The sequence below is a fragment of the Mustela putorius genome, unplaced genomic scaffold (assembly GCF_011764305.1).
Source record: "Mustela putorius furo isolate JIRA1106 unplaced genomic scaffold, ASM1176430v1.1 tig00000127_pilon_pilon_pilon, whole genome shotgun sequence".
NCBI classification, from domain to species: Eukaryota; Metazoa; Chordata; class Mammalia; order Carnivora; family Mustelidae; genus Mustela; species Mustela putorius.
This window is the reverse complement of record NW_025421288.1, coordinates 8,840,057-8,854,097: the sequence shown is the minus strand read 5'-3', so window position 1 is coordinate 8,854,097 and position 14,041 is coordinate 8,840,057. Positions and strand designations below refer to the sequence as shown.

Below are 14,041 nucleotides of genomic sequence, written 5' to 3'. Positions count from 1 at the left end.
CCTAGGCGTTTGCCAAATGTGTGTTCACCAAAGAAGTACTGAGCCCTTCATCCAGCCTGCTGTGAAAGCAGAATGGAGATGCTGGAGGAGCAGCCCCTGGGCACTGACCTGGATGGCTCGGTTGGTTCAGCGTTTGACTCTCCGCCTTGAATCAGGTCTGGACCTCAAGGTCTGGATCTCAGGTTTGAGCCGGGTGACCCCGCCTCATGGGGCAGAGCTGATTGATCGAATGAGAGCACCTGATGCACGGCAGCCAATCGGAAGGCTGAGCCCACCACACTCTGGGGAACTGGTCAGGGTACACCCAGAGTGGCCCCCCTCAGCAGGAAAGATGGAGCTGAGCTGATGGGAGAAGAGGGGCTGCAGGAGGGGTATGGGATCATAGACTTGGGGGTCCCAGCGAGCCCAAGTGGAGAGGAAGCAGGAGCACTGGGTGTGGAAGTGATGAGGCAGAGGAAGGACGTGGTGAGAGATCCCATCGTTTGTGGAAGCGAGACAGGAGCAGGGATAACTGGAGGATGGGGCATCTTCCGACACTGGTGGTGTCCTCATGTTCACGGCCCAGAGTCTCCCACACAATTCCACTCACTGAGGCCCAGGTTGGGACAGGCCCATGTTTCCTGTTCTTATGCATCACATGTGTGTCTCCCCTCCTCCTTGTGTAGCCTCACACCGTGAAGAAGGATACAGGCCTCCATGGGCCCCTGGGTGGTTCAGGGGTTAGGCTCCTGGTCTTGATTTCACCTCAGGTCATGCTCTCCGGGTCCTGAGATCGAGGCCCATCCATACGTTGGACTCTGTGCTGGGGTGGGGCCTGCTTAGGGTTCTCTCTTGTTCATGCTCTCCCCACTTCCATGCACAGGTTTGCTCTCTCTCTCTCTCAAAAAGTAAACATAAGCATGCAGGCCTCCCAAAAGAGGAGTTTGAGTTTCCAAATTTCTTCTTGTTGTTGAGTTCCAGTTTCAAAGCACTGTGGTCTGAAATTTTCCAGAGAATGATCCCAGTCTGATTTGTGACCCCATATCTGATCTATTCTGGAGAATATTCCATGTGCACTCAAGAAGAATGTGTATTCTGTTGCTTGGGATAGAATGTTCTGAGTATATCTGTGAAGTCCATCTGGTCCAGTGTGTCAATCAAAGCCCTTGTTTCTTTATTCATCTTCTGCTTAGATGATCTATCCATTTAAGGGGGGGGTGTTAAAGTCCCCTACTATTACTGTGTTATTATTGATCTGTTTCTTTGATTTTGTTACAAATTGACTTATACAATTGGCTGCTCCCAAGTAAGGGGCATAGATATTTACAATTGTTAGATCTTGTTGGATAGACCCTTTAATTATGATATAATGTCTTTCCTCATTCCTTATTACAGTCTTTGGTTTGAAATTTAATTTGTCTGGTATAAGGATCCAGCTTTCTTTCAATCCACTCACATGATAAATGGTTTTCCATTGCCTCCTTTTCAATTTTGAGGTGACTTTGGGACTAAAATAGGTATCTTGCAGACGGCATATCAATGGGTTTGCTTTTTTATCCAGTCTGTTACCTTATGTCTTTTGACTGGGGCCTTTAGTCCATTTACATTCAGAGTAACTATTGAAAGATATGAATTTGGTTTCATTGTATTACCTGTAAAGTAGTGGTTCCTGTAGATTGTCTCTGTTCCTTTCTGGTCTTTGTTATTTTGGGGCTCTGTCTTTACTCAAAGGATCCCCTTTAATATTCCTTGCAGGGCTGGTTTAGTGTCCACAAGTTCCTTTAGTTTTTGTTTGTCCTGAAAACTCTCTCTCTCCTTGTGTTCTGAATAACAGCCTTGCTGGACAGAGTATTCTTGGCTGCATGTTTTTCCCATTTATTATTCCCTGAATATATCCTTCCAGTCCTTTCTGGCCTGCCAGGTCTCTGTGCACAGCCCTGCTGCCAGTCTTATGTTTCTGTACTGGTAGGTTAAGGACCTCTTGTCCTTAACCTTTAGCCCTTTGAGGATTTTATCTTTATCTTTGGAATCTGCAAGTTTCACTAGTATATGTGGAGGTGTTGACCTATTTTTATTGATTTTTGGGGGGAGGGGTTTTTCTGGCCTCCTGGACTTGAATGTCTGTTTCTGTTCTCCAGTTAGGGAAGTTCTCAGCTATAATTTGTTCAAAGAAACCTTCTGCCCCTCTCCTTCTCTTTGTCTTCTGGGACCTCTATTATCTGCATATTATTTCACTTATGGAATTACTAAGATCTCAATGTCTCCCTTTGAGATTCAGTAGTGGTCTTTTTCTTTTCTTTTCAGCTTCCTTATTTTCCATCATTTTATTGTCTATATCACTGACTCTTTCTTTGCCTCACTTATTCTCACTTTTGGAGTGTCCCTTTGGGACTGCATCTCCATAATAGCATTTTAAACTTTGGCCTAACTAGATTTAAATTCTTTGAATTCTACAGGTAGGGATTGTCTAGTTTCTTTTATGCCTTTTCAGTCCCAGCTAGTATCTTTATAATCATTGTTTTAAATTCTACTTCAAACGTCTACGTTATATCCACATTGATTCAATCCCTGGCAGTGAGTACTACCTCCTGTTCTGTCTTTTAGGGTGAATATCTCTGTCTCGTCATTTTGTCCAGAAAGGAATAGAATAAAGAAAGACAAAAGACAACAATAACAAAAGCAACAGAAACAAAACAAAACAGGAAAAAAAAAAAAACAGACACAGAACGAAAGAAGAAAAAATCAAACTAGAAACAAAACAAATAACTAGATATTGGTTGTGTTTTGGTTTGCTTGTTAAAGGAAACTAGATCTTGAAATAGGAAAGAAAGCAAAACCTACATATATCCAAAACTGAAATAAAATACAATGAAAGGAAACAAAAAATTATATGTATAGAATGTATATGTTTATATTATAAAAATTTAAAAAGAATAAAAAAGAATTGAAAGAAGGAAATAGCTGAAAAAAATGCCAAGGGACTAAAGAATAAAAAAATAAACCCAACAAATACTATATACTGTTTCCCCCAAGAGCTGAAACTTTGCAGTTCTCTATGATGGGTAAACTTCGCGCATGAGGGATGTTCCTGCCGGTCGTCTGGGGGAGGTCCCTATTGCAATGATGGTCAGGTGCTCTACCCAGGTCAGAATTGCCCTCCCTTGTCATTGGACTGGGCTAAGTGTAAGTGGCTCCAGAATCCAGTAGGTGGCGCTCCTCTGCTCCCTTTAGGCTTTCAGAACCAATGGAGGGCTGAAAAAGTCCCCGCTGGGGTTTCCAGCCCCAGGGCTGAATGCTTGCACCCCCCAAATCTTCAGGGCACCTTCACAGACAAGCAGTCACTCTTATCTCCATGGTTTCCCTCCTCACTCTGTGTTCACCCAGCCTCTGACTCAGCGTTGTTATCTCTGGCCCGCCACCCAGCTTGGAGTCTGCAAACTTTGAGTACTCTTGTGCGCACCTCCCCATTCCTCCGGGGGGGGGGGGTGTGTCTCCCCATATTTCTGCAGCTTGCCAGGGCCCTGCTGGGAAAGCAGTCCCCTGACCCTGTTGGTGATTTATGGTAACCTGGAGCAAAAAAACAGTGTGGAGGTTCGCTATTTGCAGATGGCTTCTCTGCTCAGATGATCAGGAACTCTGCTGCACTCGGGCACCTCCATTCTTTCTGTGACCCCGGGCATCCCGAGACCACCTGGGATTCCGCCCTGTTTTGCCAACTGAGTGGCTTTCAGCCAGGGACATCTGTCACCAGAACAGACTTCTAAAGGTTCTGATTTTGTGCCCCACTGCTTGTAAGACCTTGTGGTAGCCTCCTGAAGTAGGATACTGCCCCTTACCCAACCTCCTATATGTAACCACGATTCCAGGTGTGGAGAACAGAGGGAGATAGAAAAGGATTTCACAAGATCGGCAAGAGCCTCTACTGACTTTCCTCGTGGCAGACGTCGGCTTTGGTTTGGCTTTGACTCCGCCAAACACCCACAGATCCAGCTGCAGAGTCCGAGAACCCGAGCTGGCTCTAGTTCCAGGCCGAGGGTCCTCGCTGTCTGATGGGTCCTGTTGTGGCCCGTCAGTCAGGGCTGCGGGTCTCCCTTGCTGCTCCCCTGCCTCCCCACAACCAGAATTACCAGAATTACCCCAGCCTTGAGACAGCCAGAGCTGGGCTGACTCCTCCAGGACAAAGGCCACAGCCACAGAGACAAAGGGAGAGGACAGCGCCCAAGGCCCAGGGCGCCCGCTGGCGTGGCCAGGCCCCGAGCCCCGCTGCGCCCCCAACAGACTTGACGCCAGCCAGTTCCTGCTGCGGTTTCTCCAGTAAAGCGCTCCCTTGCTGGGCTTTATTTTATTCTGTAAAAATAAGCCTCACTATAAAACAGAATGAAACCCACAAACCCAACCGCAAAACCTCTGGCACAACCAGACCCGCTCAGTGGATAACGTCCCTGCCGATGGGTCAGGCCCTTCAACTTATTGCTTCTGCCGCTTGTTTCTTGAGAACATGACTCCAATGAGGCCCATGGCTGCCAAGCCCACTCCTGCGATGCCGGCCGCCATAGCGACATCTCTGACCTGCAAGAGAGGGAGGGGGAGGTCACACGCTGTCGGGGATCTGAGGACGGGCGGTCTGTTCAACAAGAACACTCAGTTCCAGGAGACTCATGTGCCCCTTGGCCCACCCGACAACTCAGGAGTCAACACATACTGGCAGGGAAATGGGGAGAGGAGAGCTGGATGGGGACAGAACCCCGGGGTGGAGGCCGCTGGCCAGGGCTGTGCACGGGCCCAAGGCCAACTCGACCTACTCTGTGGGTATTTTAAGCCCCTAAATCCCCAGAAGGTGGTTGTGCAAAGGAGGAGCTCCTGTGCCAAGCTAAAAGAGAAAAGAATGGTGGTCTGGTGAGATGGGGAGGAGCAAAGAGGGGATTTTTGAGAACTGGCTATCTTTACAACTTCCACGCTCGCATTACTTTGAAAATCTAAAACTTAAATTTTAAAAACTATTCCAGAAAAAAAAAAAAAAAGGACAAAGAAATAGCAGCCTGCCTCGTCAGCCCAGAAACCTGATACAAAATCTTTTTGCACCCTCCAACTTCAAATGCCAATGCCACATCTAAAAAAACTTGAAAGGTAAGAAGATGATGAGGAAACCATCCCACAGGGGAGGCAAAGACCACGGTGTTTTAGGAAGATGAGCAGGTGACTCAGAAAACATCCCAACACTTTAGTCTGTTGCCCTAATTTGCAGTCTGGCTGCAAGGCCAGTGTATCCCGCGGCCCTGTCCCCTGCTTCTTTCCCAGTCTCTGCGCCACAATGTCCTTAGGGCCCCCTTTCCAGCGCCTGCATGTTCCATCAGGTGCAGCAGCGACACTGAAGGGAACAGAACCCAGTGGAAACAGTTCAGATCAGCAAGAAACAGAGAGAAAGTTCAGCCTCTTCCTATTTCCAGCACTATCCGGGCACAGCTCTGGGGACACAGACCCCGTGACAATGCAAATGGAGAGTCTGCTCTCATGGCCACTGTCCCCAATGAAGGCCCAATGACCCAAATCAGCAAAACCGTACTTTTTCCCACACGAGGGCGTGAAAGACAGTCACCAACATAGATCTAGAAATCTCACCCACGAGCCAAGCCAGGGGTTTAAGCAGAATCAAGAACAAGCAAAGAGAAAGATGTTTAATCATGATTTTATGCCAACAAGTCCAGTGAGGACCATGTACCCCAAATCCCAGGAATAAAAAATAAGAAAATATGAACTTTGTACGTAAAACTAATGCCCTTACCTGACACGGTCGGCACTGCCCTTGCTCCCCTAAGCACAGAACTTGCCTAGATTGTATGCATGTGGCTGCCACAAACCCTTAATGACCATTAGAGAGAAGAATTTGGAGGTCTTCACGGGCTAAAAATAAATACATCTCGGCGCTGCTCCTAAGTGGGCCCCATGGGGCTGTGTGCCATGACAGGAAACACACCAGTGTCCCTGACATCACACGGTACCCAGAACTGAGGTTCCTAGCAGCCAGAGGCCAGGATGACAAGGTCTGGACGAAGCTACAGACCCAAGATGTGACTGCGAGTCAGTCTTTAACCTTCACGGTAGAGGTCATCAGGCGTGGCTTTGTGGCAGCCGCAGCGGCTTCGGGGGGGGGGTACCCACATGACGGGGCGGGGGGGGTACCCACATGAAAGCTCTCGTTCCCAGCATTTTCCTTGCTAAATGATTTGTCAGGGTGGGAGAAACAGTCGCAGATAAGGGAGGAGGAACAATGTGCCCCTGGTTCTTTACAGAACCTCATGGAGGGAGAATGCAGGAGACAGCGACTTCGACTTCGCACAAAAGGAACTTTGTCGAGGAAATCAACAACAGCTCGCTGTGAGCGCACTCGGTGCGGAGGCAAAGAAACCAAACACAAGACAGGGGGCCCTGGTGAGTCCGAGAGTGAACATTTTTGCGGGGGGGGGGGGGGGGGACACTGACTTCTCAAGGGCCTGGCTGCTGGGGGAGCCTGATTACCGGAGCTCTGACCCCAAAAGGGCCGCAGGTGGGTGGCACAGGTCATAAAGCAGAATATTATGAAACACGAAAGCTGTCCTTCGTTAGAAGTGCTAAGAAATCTACTTTTTTTTTTTTTTTTTAAATGTGGATAAACAGGAATTCTACGAGACTACCGAGAATGAGCTGTTTATTCTCCGTGTTAAAGCCTCAGAATTGTTTTGGGAAAAGGAAACTTCTCATGTGCTTTCTTCACTTTGAGCAATGTTTAAGTGGGTAAAAGACAAACAGTGTTGTCCAAAACACAGGATTCTTCCCGGGCGGTGACTCACATCGTGGGTCATGGTGCACAACGGCGCCGGCCCACGGGGCCGACCTGCCCGTCTCCCCACCCTCGTCCCTACCCTGAGCGTGGCCTCCTCGGCCTTCTAGGTGCCCGATGCCCATCCCCCGCCGGCTGACGGAATGGTCTGGCTCCTGGGGATGGGGACGAGGCTGAGGACGCACCTGGTCACTGCGGGGGACTCCGTAGCGCAGCTCGTTCACGAAATGCTCGCAGTTCTCACAGGGCAGCGAATAGGGCAGCTCCTGCCCCACCAGCTCCTCCGCCCGCTGGACGATTTTGCTGGGAGGCAGCGGCGAGTACTTGTCGTCGTGTTTGTTATTGACCTGGTACTTGTCTCTGCCAACCACATCACACAGTAGTTCCTTCTTCACTATGGCCTTCTCGGTCAGGGTGGACATGATGCTGGCCGCACCAGCTCCCGCAACTTCGCCTAAGGATTCACAAAGAGGAAACAGAGGGATCCGTGCTGGGCAGGCCTGTAGGAGTCCTTCCACAGGCCCTTGGCACCATCCACAAGAGCAAGAGCAGAGGGGAAGGGAAAAGGGAGCAGGGTCAGTCACAGGCTGTGTGGCTTTGGAGAAGGTGCTTGTGGTCTCTGGTCTCTGGGCCCTGGCTTCCTAAACTGAAATGAGGAGTGGTAACGTTTCTAAAGAAGTGGACCTTCTACACCTGTGGCTCCTCTGCGGCCCTCTTGGTTATGCATATATGGGCTGAGCACCCCCTTCTCCCTGGGAGAACAGATTATGAACCTTCTGTGATTCCCTCTTTCTGTCATACTCCCTTGACAAGTACAAAGCTGATGACTGCAGAAAAGGGGGTGGATGAGGAGTTCCCACCCTTCTTGGAGCAGAGGGACCCAAACCCGGCAGCAACTGCTAGAGGTGGGTCCCCAGGGAGACCCGGTAGGTACACCCGCCACTGCCCTTACTGAGGCTGAAAGGCTGGAAGGGGCAACCAAGCTCCAGAAATTAAACTCCCTATGGAGTACTATTCTGCCATGAAAAAAGATCTTGCCATTTGTGGCACCGTGAACGGACCTACAGGGTATTATGCTCAGCGAAATACATCAGACAGAGAAAGACAAATACCGTATGATTTCACTCATATACGGAATCTCAAAAACAGAACAAATGATTATAGAAATTAACAAAATAATACTTCCAACAGCGCTTACTTGGAGGAGCCAGGTGGATCACATAACCATCTCCCACATAGACAGCCCAGTGCTTGTAGCCAAAGCGGAAAATCTCAATCAGGTCTCCAGGTTTGGGTTCCTGACCAAACTGTAACACAAAAACCCAAGGTGGTGTAAGCAGCCTTCCAGGCAACAGTAGACAGCGCAACTGGGGCCCTGCAGCTTGGCCTGGGGACCCCACTGGGTGATGCTCACCACTTGGTGGGAGCCTGGCGTGGGAGGGAACTCCTGGGCCCTGTGGGGTCCTGATCCTGCCGTCATGTTCCAGAGTTCCACACAACTGGGTGCTGGAAGCTTGGAGAAAATGTCCTTGTGGAATAGGGGAGTGGAGATTGATTCAGTGCGTGCATATTATGATGTATGCACGTGTGTGCATGCTCACGTTGTATGGCATGCATGTGGGGGAGCACACATGTGTATATGTACATGTGGTGCTTGTGTGTTCTCTGTGTTGTGTTCCATGTACCTGCATATCAGCGTGTGCTGTATATGTTGGGATTGTGCATGTATGTGGGATACATCTTTTGTGTTGCATGGGGGTTTTCGTGTGTGTGTTGGGCATTGTCATGCACACACTAGTGTGTGTGTGTATGTTGGGTTTGCATGTATGTGTTGGGCGTACTCATGGGCACATCTGTGTGTGTGTATGTCTGGTCTGCATGTGTGTGCTTGGTGTACTTGTGTGCACACCAAGTTGGTGAGCATGCATGTGCAGGTACATTGTACACCTGCCCCTGTATGTGTGGACATGACCACCTGTGTGAAAACCCCTTCCGAGCCTGGGAGCCCCAGACTCCTCCCCAGTAGCCGGGGAGGCGAGTCAGCAGCTTCTCGACCCTCTGCACACCTCTTGAGCCTCAGTGGCCATGGCTGCACCAGGCACTTGCTCTCCTCAGATTCTGTCCCCTCCAGCCCCAGGACACCCGCTGTTGGAGATGCCAACCCAAGGGACATGAGCTGACAGCATCCTGAGGGGACCTGAGGATCTGTAGGGCTGGCCAACTTCTGGCCCCGAGGGGGCCTGCACCCAGCATGTACAAAGCAGGCCTCTGTAGGCACTTTTTCTACAGTCCTGGGGGAAGGAAGCATCACCCCATTGCTCAGGTGGGCCACTGAGGATCAGAGAGACAGGGGCTTGGCCCAGAACACTCAGCTGGGCAGCGCTGAGCTGCCTCTTCTCCCCCTGATTTGCCCATGCCTCCTTCCGCATCCACACCACTTTCCTGCTCCTCAGTGCCCCTGCCCCCCTCCCCCCACCAGCTCCCAGGCTTCCACAGCATCAGATTGGAGAATGTTTCAGTTTCTCTTCCTTCTGTGCCTGCTTTCAGCAAACCACACCCCTCTGTCCCTCATTCCAGGCCAGCTAATCAGGGACCCAGGGTCAGCTTTCCTCAGTCCTCTTTGTCACGCCAATATCCAACTACCAAATCTAACCCTGGGGGCTTCTCCTGAATTCATGTCCTGGTCCACTTCCTACCCTCTGAACTCATCAGGACAGTCTCTGGGCCTGCCTCTAAAACCTCACAGCCTTGAGTATTATGTTTTTAAATTTTATTCATTCTAGTAATCACCACATCCAACACGGAGCTGGGTTCGACTCACGACCCTGAGATCAAGAGTCACATGCTCTTCTGATTAGCCAGCCAGTCCCTCAACTCTACAGCTTCTTGACTGTATCCCTTATGCCCACCCTGGCCTCCTGTCCCTGCAACCCCACATCCAGTCTCCCCAAGACCCACTGTGGCCTTCTCAAGGGGCACATCTCACTATGACCTTCCCATGGCCTCAGGGCTCAGTGCGCACACTTTGGGCAGCTCATCCTTCCTCACCGTCCCCGCCCTCTGTCCCCAGGTTGACTGGCTTGCCCTTCACCTCAACACAGAGCTGGCTCCTGTCTCTGGTCTTCTGCATATCTGTCTGTCTAAGTCACAGTCACCTCCTCACCCCCTCCCTTCCTCTTCTTTCCCACATCAGCATCCTTCTGAGAAGCTGCCCTCAGGGCCCCAGACTGCCTCAGCTGCCACTCTCTGGGCCCCCAGGTCCCTGGGACCTGTACCTCCCTCTGCATGCATCATGTCCTGCTGGGATTCCCTATGTTTGTCTGCACCTCCCTCTGGGCTTTGAGCTCCCCTGGGGCAGGATCCTGTATGTTGCCCCCCAGGATCCAGTGAAGGGTCTGGCCTGGAATGGGGCAGCAGAGGGACTCTGCATGGAAAAGGGGCTGGAGGGTCCGCGGGGCAGGGACATGGGGCCCTGCTCCTCCTCTCTCTCAGCCAGGGCACAGCAGGCCCAGGGATGGTTCCCATATTGGAATCAAAAGGGGATTTTTCACTCTGAGATTCTGTGTCTAACTAAGGTCAGCCCAGACCTTAGTTAGCTTAGTTAGCTCCTGCACAGGAGCTGCTGGCAGTTAAATGGTCAACCCAGCTGGCTTGGAGAAGGAGAGGTTGCCCGGGCAACAAAAGCCAGATTTATTTTGACAACAGTCCATCCCTTGGCCCACCCCCATGATCAGCTGGGTGCAGACTGGGCGGCTGCTTCTGAGAACGGCCTCATTTCCTGGAATTGCCTGAGTTCAACTCTTTCCCCTTCAGTGCACACCAACCGGGGAGCCGGCCTGCCCCTGCCTAGACCTGTGTAGATCTGCACATCAGGGCTGACAAGACGGGAGATCAGTCGGGGCACCTGGGTGGCTCAGTCAGTCAAGAGACTCTCTTAGACTCAGGTCTGATCCCAGAGTCCTGGGATCGAGCCCCGAGTTGGGCTCCCTGCTTAGCAGAGAGCCTGCTTTTCCCTCTCCCTCTGCCTGTAGCTCCCCTTTCTCTCTGTGTCAAATAAATAAATAAAATCTTAAAAAAAAAAAAAAACAAACGAAAGGGAGGTCCGGAGTCAGAAAGCTGGAATTGCAGCATACCTACCGAGGCAGGACAGATGCCAAGGAGGGAAGAGCAAGGGGGGCGGGTAGAGCTGGGCAGGCACTGAACTCCAGCCCCCTTGAGGGAGATAAGCATATTGGGGATCTCCTCACTTCCCAAGTCCTGGAATACCACCCCCCACACCCCCAGGCCCACACACCAGGTGCTTCCCAGCTCAGGTGAGCGAAGTCCCCAACCCACCACAGCTCCTTCCCCAGGAGCCCCTGCGCCCCGTGCTGAGCCAAAGGATGGAGGAGGCTCACTGGGCCCGAAGCCCTCACTGTCCTGCAGGAAAAGGGACTTTGAAACAACTAAGACTTTTCCATAACATCCTTCTAAAGTCTTTCCAAACTCTGGAGTTCAGTGTGCCAAGACCAGGAACCCAGACTCAGTCCCTTAGAGGAGGGGGCTGCCCTGCTGCTGGAGAGCCACAGATAGAAAGTCCCAGGAGGCTTACCTCAGCCATGGTGGTGTCTGCTATTCAGCTGTGTGTGGACCCACTTTTATAGCAACTTTGAGAGTTTTCCTTTCACTTTTCCTTTTGATACTCTTTAAAAAGTACTGCATAAAAATCTGTTTTCTTGAAACTTGAAAGTAGGCTCATACCTAGCTTGGAGCCCAAAGCAGGACTCACATGGCTGACCCTGAGATCCAGACCTGATCTGAGGCCAAGAGTCATACACATAACCAGCAGATTCACTCAAAAGCCATCATAAACTTCCTTATTTTATTTTATTTTTTTAAGGAGAGTTAACATTTGCTCTATATGGAAGGGCCAGTGATTACCCAACTCAGAAGAGGGAATCACTGTGGCTTGTCCTTGAAACCAGGTCCGATCTGCTCACTGTAGGACATGCCAGTAAATGGAGAGAGACCAAGTGTTGGGGCATGGAAAATGATTTTTGTTAAGAAAGCTAGCTAAGAGAGAAGATGGCGTACTGATGGCCCCAAAATTCACCCTCCCAACTCCATGCAGGCAGGTCTTCTAAAGGAGAAGAGGAATGAAAAAGACACCTGCCAAAGCTTCCCCAGGCTTTGAGCCATCAATCAAATGTCTTCAATAAACCTGGGCCAGGTTCTTCAAGTTCCCTAAGAAACTCTAAACAGAACTGATTATTACAAGCTCATAGTAATGAAGGCTTAGGGAGTGACGTGAAAGAATGTGCTGGTTAGTTTATTTTGTGCAATGTGTCCGGTCTTAATTCAGTGTTCTCATTAAAATCTAAAGGTCAGCTAGTTCCCACATTCGGGTTTACCCCAAGGTCAGCGAGTTCCCCCAGTGCGCTTACAGCCTACGAATGGGTCTACTGTGGAGTAACAGGGGAGGGAGAAACGTTCAAAGCCAAGTGAATTCAAGATGGAGTTAGTCCTGCTACGGTCTCAAGCTACCTGGAGGCCAGCCGCCTTGGTCCGCTGCGGCTGCAACAGACGTGAGGGGCACGTGTTGACCTGGCAGTGTCCAAAGGCAGTGAAGGGAGATGTTTCTCATCACGTGTCTCTCTCTCTCTTTTTAGAAAAGATTTATTTATTTGTTTGATCTTGAGAGAGGGCATGTGTTCGTGTGAGCATCAGGTGAGAGGCAGTAGGAGAGGGAGACAGACTTCGAAGCCAGCTCTGTGCTGAGCTTGGAGCCGGACGCAGGACTCGAGACCATGACCCTGAGATCAGGACCTGAGCTGCAACCAAGAGTCCGACGCCCAACCGACTGCATCACCTATCACATGCCTCTGGGTTTCTGGGAGTTACAGCTTTCCCGTCACCCCCTGACTGTCTCATTCCCGCCCTTCACTGCCTGGAACTGGGTCACCTTTCTTCTCCTAAACCAGTCGAGGGCTTCCTGGGCAGTCTCAGAACGCTTCCAGCCCGTCACCTGGATCTGCAGAGGGGCTCCTGCTGCCCCGTGAACAGCAGGGCTCTGTGAGCCTGGGAGAAGGCCAGCGACCATGTGTGTGGTGGGGGCGGGATGGGGAGATGGCCCCTGGCTAGGTCACCAGCACTTAAGATGTGCTTACCTGCTTCCCATCCACTGTCATAACGGCTTTATTATAAGGCTACAAAGAGGCTGCAGCTGGTTTTCAGACAATCACACTGGTTTCCCACAGGGTCTGGCGGGAGAAGCCGGGGCAGTCGGCTTAGCGGCCGGCAGAGAATGAAGCAGGCTTGCTGCTGTGAGCAGGACCTCCATCAGAATGAGCTTATGCTTGGGGGGCTCAGGGAGGGCACCCCCTCTACTAACGTCATTCTCTGGCTTCAGGTTCTTTGGACCCAAGATCCTGATGGTCCAAGATCTATTGGTTCCTTTGGTCTTGGCCCCAGGCCCGCACTATCCATCTGCTTCCAAGTGAGCTTTATTTCTGAAAGGAGCCTAAGAGTCTGGAGGGACCGAAGCAGGCTTTCCTAAGATGGGCCACCTTGGCATGAAGATTATTTTCCTGTTAAAGGCAATCAGATTTAGCAGTAGATTCAGGAAGTGGTCTTTACCTCTCCCATAAATGCCTAAAAGAATTTATTAGGAGTCCTGCTCCAGGAATAGAAGTGTACTTATCACCATAGATAAGTACATTATACTATGAACTAAGTATGGTAAACAGGGAGGGACCTAGTAAGGCAGGTTTGAACAACAGTCTCTATGTCCCATCATCTCTGGGTGGTCCAGCAAATATTTACCAAACATTTACTTTTTCATCTTCTGTTGAAGTGCATATCTTCTTTCAGTTTCAGACCTCTCCCCCTTAGTTCAGAATGACATATATACCCCATGTTGCCCGACTGTCTTTGGAATTTCCATGTCTATGTGGATTCCCCACATGCACAAAATTAAATTTTATTTTTCTCCTGTTAATCTGTCTCATCTCAATTTAATTATTTTTTTTAAAAAGGTGTATTTATTGGGGCACCAGGGTGGTTCAGTGGGTTGAAGCTTCTGCCTTCGGCTCAGGTTGTGATCCCAGGGTCCTGGGATTGAGACCCGCATCAGGCTCTCTGCTCAGCAGGGAGCCTGCTTCCCCCTTTCTCTCTGCCTGCTTCTCTGCCCACTTGTGATCTCTGTTTGCCAAATAAGTAAATGGAATCTTTTTTAAAAAAAAAAAGGTGTATTTATTTATTTGAGGG

General features: G+C 50.3%; 1 protein-coding gene across 2 annotated transcripts; it reads right to left on the bottom strand.

Moving 5' to 3' along the window:
• Positions 1–4,280: 4,280 nt before the first annotated feature.
• Positions 4,281–11,487, bottom strand: LOC101676773 (phospholipase A and acyltransferase 3). Of its 2 annotated transcripts, none has more exons than XM_004770231.3 (4): positions 11,388–11,487; positions 7,995–8,103; positions 6,982–7,250; positions 4,281–4,548 (listed from the first exon to the last, which is right to left on the bottom strand). In XM_004770231.3, exons 1-4 carry the CDS (start codon positions 11,394–11,396, stop codon positions 4,447–4,449), a joined length of 489 nt encoding a protein of 162 aa, XP_004770288.1. In that variant the 5' UTR covers positions 11,397–11,487; the 3' UTR covers positions 4,281–4,446. The 2 variants fall into 2 exon arrangements, with proteins under 2 accessions (XP_004770288.1, XP_044919902.1); XM_045063967.1 differs by lacking the exon at positions 11,388–11,487 and adding an exon at positions 8,211–8,291.
• Positions 11,488–14,041: the final 2,554 nt, after the last annotated feature.

Excerpts from the sequence above, each read along its gene's own strand:
- LOC101676773 (XM_045063967.1), bottom strand. The coding sequence starts at position 8,276 with ATGACGGCAGGATCAGGACCCCACAGGGCCCAGGAGTTCCCTCCCACG. Across the intron at positions 7,251-7,994 it reads GATCCACCTGGCTCCTCCAA|GCGAAGTTGCGGGAGCTGGT; the intron begins GTAAGCGCTGTT and ends GTGAATCCTTAG. Across the intron at positions 4,549-6,981 it reads GAGTCCCCCGCAGTGACCAG|GTCAGAGATGTCGCTATGGC; the intron begins GTGCGTCCTCAG and ends CCTCTCTTGCAG.